This window comes from Ursus arctos, unplaced genomic scaffold (assembly GCF_023065955.2).
Source record: "Ursus arctos isolate Adak ecotype North America unplaced genomic scaffold, UrsArc2.0 scaffold_9, whole genome shotgun sequence".
Classification (NCBI taxonomy): Eukaryota; Metazoa; Chordata; class Mammalia; order Carnivora; family Ursidae; genus Ursus; species Ursus arctos.
In genome coordinates, this window is record NW_026623111.1 from 19,423,411 (window position 1) to 19,435,502 (window position 12,092).

Below are 12,092 nucleotides of genomic sequence, written 5' to 3' on the forward strand. Positions count from 1 at the left end.
ACATTTGTTACATTGCATTACAATTATCTACAGATTCCCAAAAGGGATAATAAAGGAATACGATGACATTTACTCAGGTTTAAAGTTGCAGTAAGTTAGGTAACTGAAAACCAATAAACCGCATCTTCAATGAGGATTCTTCAAAACGGACTAAGACTAGGGCTTGTCGAACTTGAGTGAAATAAAAATTCGGAATACTGGCAGGAACGAGACCTGGGAAATTCTGCAGCAGTTTTGGTTCGAGTTACTATATCCTGGTTTACAAACACAAAGCGTTCCCCGAGTCCTGGGGAGTGGTGAAAGATGGAAGATGTGAACTTTGCCCTTTTCGCAAACAAAACAGTGAAGCAACTGGACTTCCCCCTCACTTCCACATCCCGAAGTTAGAGAAAAAACAGGACTCAAAATCCCGACTCCCGGAAGCTCCCTCACAACACTCTCTGGGTTTTGCTGGTTTACGGTGAGGCTGAGAAGGAGCTGAGCGCAGCAAGTCAGCACAATGCACGCCAAGCTGAGACAGACTCCCGGGACAGGTCCCAACTGACAAACAGGAGCGGGTGGGCAGGACGCAGGACTAAAGGGGTGCTGGGCGGAGCCAGAGGCTTTGGGGGGCGCGGCAGCTGGGGAGGACCCGACAGCTCGGTACCTTCTCCAGAAGCAGCCGTATGAGGTGCTCATGCGAGCGGCGGGCCTCACAGCCCTGCCGCACGTAAGCCGCCGACACCAGCCGCTCGCCCGCCGCGAAGCTCTCGCGGTTCATTTTGGTGGTAGCGACAGTGGCGAGGAAACACTCGACACACGCCGTACACACTGAACCAGGATGCAACACGCCGCCCGGACGGTACGGCAAGGCCTTGGGACAAAAAGCTTGTCTCGCTTTTGCACATGCGCAAACCACCCTAGTTTGTGCACGAGAAACCATGGACTTGAGCATGCGCAGGGGTGTCAGTGCGTTCAGCGTGTTTCGGAGAGTGTTCCTGAGACGGACTTGGAGGAAGAATTTTGCACTTGTGCGGAGGGGCTGAGCATAGTAAAGGGGAACTTTGTGGGCTTCTCTGCAGAAAAATTTCGTAGCTTACTCTGTGTTCCAGTCCCGTTGAATGGTGAGATTTGGCAGTCTGTGCTTCAGTCTTAACTTACACCGTGTTTCTCATATTCCAGAACCTTTCATCCTTACTTCCGTAGGTCTCAACATGTGCTATTGCCTGACAGCCCGCTATGAAATAGCAGTGCCTCACTCCTTTCATCCTATGCACTACGGAATTTTTAGCCCCAACACTTATCACCCACCACCTGACATTACATTTTTTTTGTTCACCCCACACGCACACATCTATGGATGTAAACTTCCTAAAGGTACGGACTTGGGTTTCGCTGCTATACCCCCAAAGCGCCTAGAACGGTGCCCAGAATATAGTAGGGGCTAAAAAAAATTTTCATATTGAGTTAATGAATAGCTTTGACCATTCAACAACCTAGTGCTAGGTATGGGAGATACAGAAATAAAAAGGATCCCTGCCTTCAGTTTCCTTGCACTCTTCTCCTTAGGTGAGCCTACCGTAATTCCTGACATTGCTCCTGTTCACTGGTGCGCTAGAGTCCACTCGAACTGGTTCATACTTGCTTTGCAAGAGCTGATTATTAAATGTTCAGTAATTTTGTGAGCTGGTTTTTAAATACAGCTGCTTTTTAACAATGGATTATGTAAGTTTACAATAAAGTTATATGAAAAGCAAACGTGGTAAATACACAAACGTATCACTTCCTACTTATTTTTTCTACATTTTACTGTTATCTGCACTTTGGGGATTATTTACATCTCTTGTATCTGGAAGTGGAAATACGGCATAATTGTGTACTGCTGCACACGTCTTTCCAACTCCCTTTTTAGTGGCATCATGTTGGGAGTTTGAAATTGGCCATGGTGGGAGTATATATACCATGGAAATCAACAAATGCTGCAAATCAGGCTCTGACCTCCCTGCCACTCCCCAGGAATTAGTTGTTTAGCAACTACCAATTCACCGTTGTTCCTACTACATGTTCCCACGGTATCGATACCCACCATTTGTCAGCCTGGCACTTGTCAAACTGTATCCCAGTTGTTAATTTCCTGTTTTCCTCAACTAGACTGTGAGTCCCTGTTTGACAACAGCAATATTTGATATCTGTGTTCAAAGCACAGAACTAAACACATAATAGATATTCGACAACTACTTATTGAATGATAGACCATTTGAGAACTTGATAAAATTACCCAGAAAGATAAACCACAAAAATAATGAGAATTTAGCTTTTCTTAAGTAAGCATCAGCCTTTAAACTTTTGAAGAGTTGAGTTCTTACTCCCAAAATGCAACTATTCTTGCAACTTCTCCTTTGGGAAAACCTCCAAAGCTGAGTTGTTGATCACAGGCAAATGTGCAAAAATCACAAGATCCATCTCATTACTGAGTGGACAAACTAGGTTTCTGAGCCAGTGGTTTCTCTCACCTTATTTACTGGTCTTAATTTGGAAAAATGTGTTTCTAGAAATTAAATCCATCATCAGGCTCTGCCTTCATAGAAGTTATTTAAAAAAAAAAACAGGCTCTGGAGACAATCACAAAAGAAGTGTTCTGAAATTATTTTCCTTCATTCTCTCACCCAATGAGTACTTACTGAGCAACTAATATTTTTAATAGGGCAACATCAAAATAATTTCATTGCCTTTACAAGACGTAATATAGTTAAAAATAGATTCAGCATTCATGGGTCTGAATTTTTATTGTGTCACTAGTTGTCTGACTTTGGATACATGACTCATATTCTCTGGGCTTTGCTTTCCTCACTTGTAAAACAGAGACAGGGAGGAGACCGTCATGATGATTAAATGAGATGTAATTGCTCACTGCCATCTTCACCTTGATAGACTGGACAAGGACTAGACTCTGTCTGATAGGATAAGAATCCCAAACCAAAACCCCTGCAGCAGTCTTGCCAGAACAGTTAGGACTCAGTCAATGCCTCCCAGCTTCCATTTTTTTCACTCGCTTCCAACTCAGGACCAAGCAGAGAAAGCCAAATACGCTCTCCCTAAACCAATGATCTAAGGTACTCTTTTCTAGTTAGCCTACCTCCATCTTCCCCTTGCCAACAACCTCCAATCAGAGCATACCTGAACCCTTCCCATTTTTTCACCTTAAAGCTTTTCCACTGCCCTTAAGTCTGCCAAATGCAAGTGATGGTGACTAATTCCCTTGCTCTAGCCAGCTCTGAATGAATAGGCTCTGTTTATTATTTGGGTGGTCCTTGTTTCTTGCCACAGTTTTCCTGGAGACTCCACTGAGACATGGTCTGCACTGTCCATCACCATGGACATCACCCAGCCTTTGACCAGATGTGGGTCCCACAGAAGATCCCTGTGCCTTGCTGCGTGTAGCTTGTCAAGTCCATGCCAACATCATCAGTGCTGGGTCTGAACTCTGCTATCTTTGCGTTGAGTTCCTTGGTTATTTATTCTATTTACGCTATCCTTGGTGGAATCAGGCTATTCCTTTTATTCCTTTTTTTGGCTCTCCTTTGTACTTTTATTTTGTATTGTGTTGTTTGAAAGTATTATTTGTCATAAGAAGGAGAATCAAAGGGTAGAGCAGAGCCATCCGCCCTATAAGCCTGTTGTTCAAGCCAGCCTCACAGACCAATGAGTTTGCAGTTCTCACCAGATGGGCATCCATTTGGACAAACTTCACCGTGGGTCACCAATAAAACTGGGTAAGGCATTCCTTCCACCCTGATTTTTTTTTGTCCTGAGAATTTGCCTTTAATTTAGAGAGAGGGCTCACTCTAATTTTCTACCTGCCAGGGGGTCAGTGTTTGGAGGGGGCCAAACCTCAGGTGGGGGGGCCTGACACACAAAAAAACATAAACATCACTTTCAACCAACCCTTACCGGCTCTCCTGGGGTTGTCTAAACCCAAATCCTCTCGTCCTCCAGGAAAAACTGCTGCTTCTTATATCTGTTGTCATTACATTCCCAGTTCCGGTGGCTGTCTCTCTAAATGGCAAAACTTCAGCTGTGAGGACATATGCCTTCAAGTGGCCACTCTGCGGAACATTTGACTTGAATAAATGTTGTATTTAATAGAAAAGAAGGGGAATTAGGATTTCTTAGGTCAATGGGCAGCAGTTTTTAATTGGTATACAGAAGCCTCTAAAAGAAATTCTGGTTCAAAAATTATTTCATTAAAAGATTCTTTGGCAAGGAATCTAACAAACCCAAGCAACAAGAAACTAAACTCATTTCCTAGTAAATCCTCCCTCTCCTTGTCCTCCACTTGCCTCCCTGTATCCAATATCCCTCTTCCTTTTTATCTTTCTCATTTCTGTCTTTCCTCACTTGTGTCAACTACATCTGTCTCTTCCTCTTGAACAGACCCTCTGTGTTTTCCCAACAACCTCCTAACACCATATAATGTCAGTAGCCTCTAAAGATCTATCTCTCTTACGAGCCAGGTATGCAGGCAACTGTAGGATTTAAATTTTGGACCCAAAATGAATTAAGAGCTATAGTTAAGGACCTCCCTACAAGACCCCCAACAAGACCAGCAACTATTCCTAGAGAATTTACAGTTCTTCCGGGTGCATATGATTCAGGGTTACCTAACCTATATCAGCTTCTACACACGTTGGTCAAGTGCGCAGATGCTAAATCTTGAATAGCAAAAGCTGATTGGATTGACCCAGAAAGGGATCTACAGGATCTCTTTTTCCAAAATGAAGCTAAGGTCAAAAAAAAAAAAAAAAAGGCCTGAAAAGTAGGGCAAAACCTCTTACCAGTAGTATCCCTAAACATTTCCAATAAAAATTGATTGGACCATAATTTAATCATGAAAACAGAAAAATGGTAAAAAATGTAAGAGATTTTTGTGCTAGACTAGAAAATCCCTCTGACAACATTCAGGAGTTCACAAAGGTGTCAGTGTAAAAACAGCCCTTTCATCGCAATCTGTCAATGGAGTTAAACCTGAAGTTGAAGCCTGATTCAAAAATAGAATAGGAAATAGCACCTTTGCCTGAACACTTGCTGGAACATTTTAAGAAGAGTTTAGAAGAAATGGGTGATGCGTATTAAGGAGGGCACTGATTGTGATGAGCACTAGGTGTTTTATGTAAGTGATGAATCACTAAATTCTACTCCTGAAACCAATATTATGTTAACTAAGTAGGCTTTAAATAAAAATTTGAAAAAAGAGAAGGGTTTAGAATAAAAATGAGACAGAATCTAAAATAAACTATGGTCTTGCAGATCAAACAGCTAGGAAACACAACTCCCAAGCAAACATTTTTTACAAGGACATTGTAGATATTGTCAACAGAAGGGACACTGCCAAAAAGAATGTCCCTCTTATAAAAGAAAAACCAGGTACAAAGAAAAACCCTCAATTCTGATCAAAGAGGGTACTCTGAAGAAGGAAACAGTTCCCAATGTCCTGACTTACCCTTAAACACTCAAATGAATAAATATAGATGGTCAGCCTAATCAATTCCCGGTAGATAGGGGTGCTACTCTTACTACATACGTTAAACCCTTCATCTTGCTCAACCTCTTCCTCAGAGTAAACATATACACAAGTGAAAGATCTTTCAAACAGCCCACAGATTTTTTCCTACCTGCCAGACCTTAACTGTAGCACTTGCACCCTTGATTGAAAAACATTACTTTCTGCTCTGTGATAGCACCCCTGCAAATTTAATAAGGAGAGACTTACTCTGCAAATGGAATTATAATATCAAATGCTTAATGAAGGATCTATTGTTCCAGAGGACTCCTATTCATAATTAAGTTGTGTCTGTTATATATATATCTTTGCCTTCCCAGATAAAGGTCTTGCCATCATACCTGACATCCTATGACCTTCAAAGTCTCCAGATGCAGAAAAAATAATTGGAGCAGAACCCAGAAATTAGATAGATCCTACCAAACTGCTACCCCAAATCTCCAATATCCCTTGAAGCCAGAAGCAAAGGAAGTGTTCAAAGTTGTAGTTGAAGGTCTTATATCCAGGGGCACCTGATTGGCTCAGTTGGTTAAGCGTCTGACTTGATTTCGGCTCAGGTCACGATCTCAGGGTCATGATCTCAGGGTCATGATCTCAGGGTCATGAGATCGAGCCTCTGTCTAGTCTCCGCACTTAGTGCGGAGTCTGCTTGAGATTCTCTCTCTCCCTCTCCCTCTTCCCCTCCCCTAAATAAAATCTTTGAAGGTCTTATATCCAAAGGTCTTCTCAGACCCTACACTAGCCCTTTGTAACACTCCACTCTAGCCAGTAAAGAAACCAAACAGGTAAGGATTATCAATTTTTTCAAGACATTAGGGCGATCAATAACATCTTTGTCCCTTGCTTCCCACTAGTACCTAACCCAAATATCTTCTTGGCATAATTCTACCTAAAGTTAGTTGCTTTCCTGTTGATCTTGGCTTTGCCTTTTTCAATATGCCAATCCAGGAAAGCATATTGCATTCAGTTATCCTGTCTCCTTCGTTTCCTTTAGTCTATTATAATTTCTCAGATTCTTCTTGTTTTCTGTGACTGGGACAGTTTTGAGGAACACTGGTCAGGTATTTTCTAGAATGTTCCACAACTGGAGTTGGATATTTTCTCATGGTTAGAATAGGGTTATTCGTTTTAGAGAACACCAGGAAGTGCAGTGCCCTTCTCATATCAGGTGTATGTGGTATTCAAATGACTTAATCACTTATGGTATCCTAGATTGGATTCTGAAGCAGAAAGAAGACACTAATGAGAAAACTAGAGAAATCCAAATAAAGGATGAAGTGTGGTCAAGAGTATGTGTCAAGTTGGCTTCTTAGTTTTGGCAAATGTGTTATGGTAAGATAAAATTAACATTAGGGGAAACTGGGTGAAGAATATTTGAGAACCTTCTGTTTTATCTCTGTAATTCTAAAAGTATTCCAAAATAAAAAGCTTATTTTTTAAAAATTAAGGGGACATGTTCAGATAAAAACAGAATTTTCACCAACAGAACACCATGAAAGGAAAACCTAAAGGGTGTCCTTAAGGAAACAGAAAAATGGTTTCAGATGGAATATCAAATGCAAAAAGGGGTAAAAAGCAACAAAAATGGCAAGTTAATTGTGAGTGGATGTGGGTTAATATTATCTATAAAAAAAAAAAAAAAAAAACAACCCTACAGTGGGGCACGCGGGTGGCTCAGTTGTTGAGGAGTCTGCCTTCGGCTTGGCTTGGACCATGATCCAAGGGTCCTGGGCTCAAACCCCGCATCAGGCTCCCTGCTTAGTGAAGAGCCTGCTTCTCCCTCTCCCTCTGCCTGCTGCTCCCCCTGCTTATGCTTTTTTTCTCTCTCTCTCTCTGTGAAATAAATAAATAAAATCTTTAAAAAAAAAAAAACCCTACAGTAATGTGTTGAGGGGTTTGTATGTGTACAGAATCAAAGCACTTAATTAACATTTAATTAGGGAGGGGCTTCGTAAATCGAGTTGAAGTGTTCTACGGCTTTGTACTCCTAGAGTGATCTATGGAAGTTATTAGAAAAGAGAATCTTGGGCCTTCCCCAGACTTGCTAAACAAAAATTCCCATTTTAACAGGGTCCTCTGTGATTTATATTCACATTAAAATTTGGGAAATTCTGTTCCAAAGGTATGTATTGTCTCAAAAGAGAGTAAAAGTACTAATTGACATTAGATGTTTGCAAATATAGAATTTATTTTGTAATACCTAGGGTAACCAATAAAGAAATAGTAAAAGATTATGTAATTTCCAAATGAATACAGGAAAAAGAAAAATAATAAAAAATGATCAGTTCAAAATAAGGCAGGTAAGAGAGAAAAAGAAATGAGTAGGACAAATAGAAACCAGTATTAAATATAAATGAGCTAAATATTCCTTTTAGAAGATGATTATTAGACTTGATTTTTAACAACAAAAGCAATTACATGCTCTTTACTGAGAACACATCTAAAACCAAAAACTATGAAAAAATTAAAAGTTGTAAGAAAAAGAAAGGGAAAAGATGTAACTTGCAAATACTAAAAAGAAAGCCACCATAGATTACTAATATTAGACTTTAAAAGTAAACTTTAAGACAAATGGTAGTATTAAGCATAGAGAGGAATACTTCATAAAGATAAAAGATTCAATTCACCCAGAAGATAGAATATTTCTATATCTGTATATACATAATAACATAGTTTCAAAATATATAAAGTGAAAACTGACAAAAGGAAAAATAGACAAATTTATAGTCATACTGGGATATTGAACAAATAGTACAATTTGACCCCCAAATTAGTAAAGATACAGAAACACCATGTTTTAGTAACTTGACCTAATGTACATTCATAGAATACTATACCAAACTGGAAAGTACACATTCTTTTCAAGCTCACATGAAACATTTACCAGAATTGACTATATCCTGGGTTATACAAGTCACAACAAATTTCAAAACTGTGAAATCATGCAAAGCACACTCTGACAATGCAACTAAGCTAAGAATCAATAACAAAAACAAGGCTTATTTGGAAATTAAGCATAATCCATCCATTGAAGAAAATATTATAGTAGAAACTAAAAAGAATTTTGAACTGAATGGTAATAAAAACACCACATATCAAGACTTACAGGAAATAACTAAAACCATACTTAGGAGAAAACTTTAAGAGTATACAGTAGGGGAGTGGGGAAAATAGAGGGGAAAGTATATAGTAGAAAAGAAAAAAAAAGGCTTAAAACTTTCTGAGCTAAGATTTTATCTCAAAATCTAGTCGGAGAACAGAAGATAAACCCAAAGAATATGGAAGGAAAGAAATAAGAAAGACCAGAAATTAGGGAAATAGAAAACAAAGAAGAGATTAGCAAAACCAATAGTGGTTTCTGGGAAAAAAAGCTACAGGTGCAGTGAGGAGGGTCCAGGTCCAAAGGCCAGGGGAATTGCAAGAAGGCAGTGTGGGGGGAGGATGAAGGGCAGTGAGGGGCCAGAGAGGGAAAGACGGGGCCAGATTTTCAATGGGGGATTTGGTGAAATGCTGTACATTCTAGAGGAAGCCTAGAGGAATTCCTCTCTAGAGGAGAATCTAGAGGGGACATTTTCTAGAGGAAATCCCCATCCTCTATTTCCTTTGAAACACTTAGTAAAATAGTCTTTTCTTGTTAATCCACTATAGGTTTGGGTCTATTTGGGGGAAGCCTTGCAGCACCTATCCCTGCTGTTGGGGTGGTCACAGGGTGAAATAAAGGCAGCTCAAAAGTGCCTGGTCCTCTGATTTACACTAATAAGCATTCATACCCAGCCCAAGTACCACATGCTGCTCCAACTTTACCTGCAATGGCTCATCCAATTCTCCCAGCAACACTACAATGCGGGTATGAGTATCCTCACTCCATTTTCCGACTGAAGAAGCTGAGAGTCAGAAAAGCCAGGCAGGATGGCCCCACTGGTCAAGCAAAACAGCCAGCATTGTGACCAGGCTTCTGACTCCAGAGACTGTGCTCTCTCCCACTCCCCCACGCTGTTGGTATGTAGTGTCAGGGTTCTGTCCAGGGGGATGTGGATGGGATAACAAGATCAGAACCAGAAGGGGAGAGAGGACAAGTTGCCAAGACGTGTGCTGAGTCACAAAGCCCATTAAACCCCAGGAACAGAAGAGCACCCCACCGTAGTGGTGCTGGGATTCCTTGATGCTGGAAGTGCGGAAGGCATCATAGATTCCTCTGCTCCAGCACCACTCACACCTCACCCGTCAGCAATGTCATCACGCCTCACCCCACCCCCATCTCCCCACCTCCCACCCCACCACCTAGACCAGGCCTCTGCCATCTCCCCTTGGACAAACGCTGCGGCTTCTCTGCCTCCACTTTGGCTTATCACACCTTATCCCATTCCAGTCCCCACTCAGCAGCAAGAAGGATATTTTAACTATATATCAAAGTACATGCTTCCCATTTAAAATTTCCCCATCACACTGAGCACGCAATCCAGACTCCCAATCTTGACCTGGAAGGCCCTGCAAGGTCTGGCCCCCCACTAGCCCTGAGCAATATCCTCCCTCAAATGGTGAGCTCCCACCTCACTGACCTGAAACACACCTGTCTCTTTTCCCACCTCAGCACCTATCCACATGCTCTGCCTGCTGCCTTCAATGATCTTGCCCTCTCCATTTTGCATGGTTGGCTTCTGGCTCCCTGTCAGTATAAATGTCGCCTCATCTGGGAAGCCTTCCCTGAACGTCTTATCTAAGCAGGAACCTAATTTGAAGTTAACGCTATATATATTCCCTAAAAATTCTTTGATGAATTGATTGCTTATGTAGTGACTGGAATGGAAGCTTCTGGAAGACAAGAACCCTATTTATTCACCTGCTCTTCCTAGCACTTAGCACAGTGCCGGGCACATAAGAAGCATTCACAAACGTTTTTGAATGGAGAAGTGATGAGAATGGGTTCCAAAGGTTGCTTATCATTTGGTGGCTGCTGAATGAACCCAGGTGAGGAGAGAGGACAGAAGGCAGACACCAGAGAACAAAGCAGTGACATCTCAGATCATGAGGGCATTCTGAATTGTGGGGGAGATCTTTTCCATTGGCAGATGCAAATCACAAATAATGACCATGCCATTTTGTCATTCCATTCACATGTGTTCCAGAATGTTTGGGGGAAATGACAAGTATGTTGAGAAGCATGGCAGGATCTGGCTGTCACCAACCTCATTAACGAGGCCTCGTAAGCAATTCAAAGCAAAATAACTTTCACGCCAATGCCAAGTTTCAAAGAGCACTTGGAAGGAGGACGTGGGGGAAGAGCCGTTACTGAGCAACCTAGTTACTCAGAGAAGTCTCCTGTGATTGGGGCTGGGGGGGAGTAGTAATTACATTTTGCTGAGACTCAGAATTCAGAAAGCTCGGTCTCGCCTTCATCTTCTCTATTTCAGATGGAGAGAAATGAAATAAAAGTTGATGTGGATGTAGCAGAAGGTAATTTAAGACCTTCCCTGGGATGAGTAAAGCAGTTCTTTCTCCAGAGGGTGGAGAGGTAGGTAGAGAAAGCTGGCTCTCAGCACTCACACTGCAGAGATGGATATAATCCCCTGTAAAAGCAGGAGCAAGAGAAAAGCTGCAGGAAACTTGTCAGGGGCTGTGAACTGGCCCAGAGCCTGGGGCTTGCTGACACTTGAAAGAGAGTGAAGACGAGTTTCCTAGGCCTTTGACATAGAGAGAGGGCGGGAGGTAGAGCCGGGATAAAGGCGAGTGGTCAAGCAGTGTTGGGGACGGTGGCTCTGGAATCGGGCAGATGGAGTCCACAACTGGCTCTTTTTCTTCCTCCAAGTTTGTGCAAATTACCTGATTTCTCTAGGGCCCAGCTTGCGTCTCTGCAAAAGGGGCATTGTAATAGTGAGGGGAAGACTATGAGGGATGGCAGGGGCTCAGCACAGCACGTGGCCTGGAGGAGCACTCAGTGAATATGAGGCCATGATCTCTGCTGTCACAGCTAGTCGTGGCCGTGGTAGCAAGGGAGCCACTGAACCCCCGAGTATAGACTGGCTCGCTCAGCTTCCTTCTCGAGGACCTTACCCAAGTCTGGATAAGTACAAAGTGATTCTCCAAACTCCTTCCCGAAGAGCATTCTAGAAGCAAATTAAGTGTAACCATTAGATGTACTTGCATCAGACTTGGAAGGTGGAGGGCATTTTCTTGCTTCTTTCAACTGTGTTGTCGTTGGCAAGAAAGGCAGCGGACACGTGAGGGGTTTTTGGCCTTTTAGGGTCTGTTCTCTGGGTGTCCAGAGACAGTGTGGCTTCCTGATGCAAGAACAGTCTCAGGAATGGTTTCCTGGCATCATGGTGTTGGAGGTGGTAGCTGTCATGGTGGGTCAGTGCAATATTCTGGGAGTCAGTTCTAGAACCGTCTAGCGCCCACATCTCTAGACCAGCTAATGATTTTGCAAACATCTTATTCCCTACGCTAAGTCCCTTCATAGTTCAAATATCTATAGAGTCATGCCTGCTTCCTGCACTCCATCCAAACTGCCACTCTAGGCATTTGCATTTTTTACTTCAAAATTTCACTTATGTAC

General features: G+C 42.2%; 1 protein-coding gene across 2 annotated transcripts in view; it reads right to left on the reverse strand.

Annotated features, from left to right (window-relative positions):
- Positions 1-873, reverse strand: part of SEPSECS (Sep (O-phosphoserine) tRNA:Sec (selenocysteine) tRNA synthase) — a 37,476-nt gene extending 36,603 nt beyond the window's left edge. The window contains exon 1 of one of the 2 annotated variants that reach the window (XM_026514532.4): positions 647-873. In XM_026514532.4, coding sequence (XP_026370317.2) covers positions 647-760 — 114 coding nt within the window. In that variant the 5' untranslated portion in view covers positions 761-873. The other variant, XM_026514533.4, reaches the window with a different exon arrangement.
- Positions 874-12,092: the final 11,219 nt, after the last annotated feature.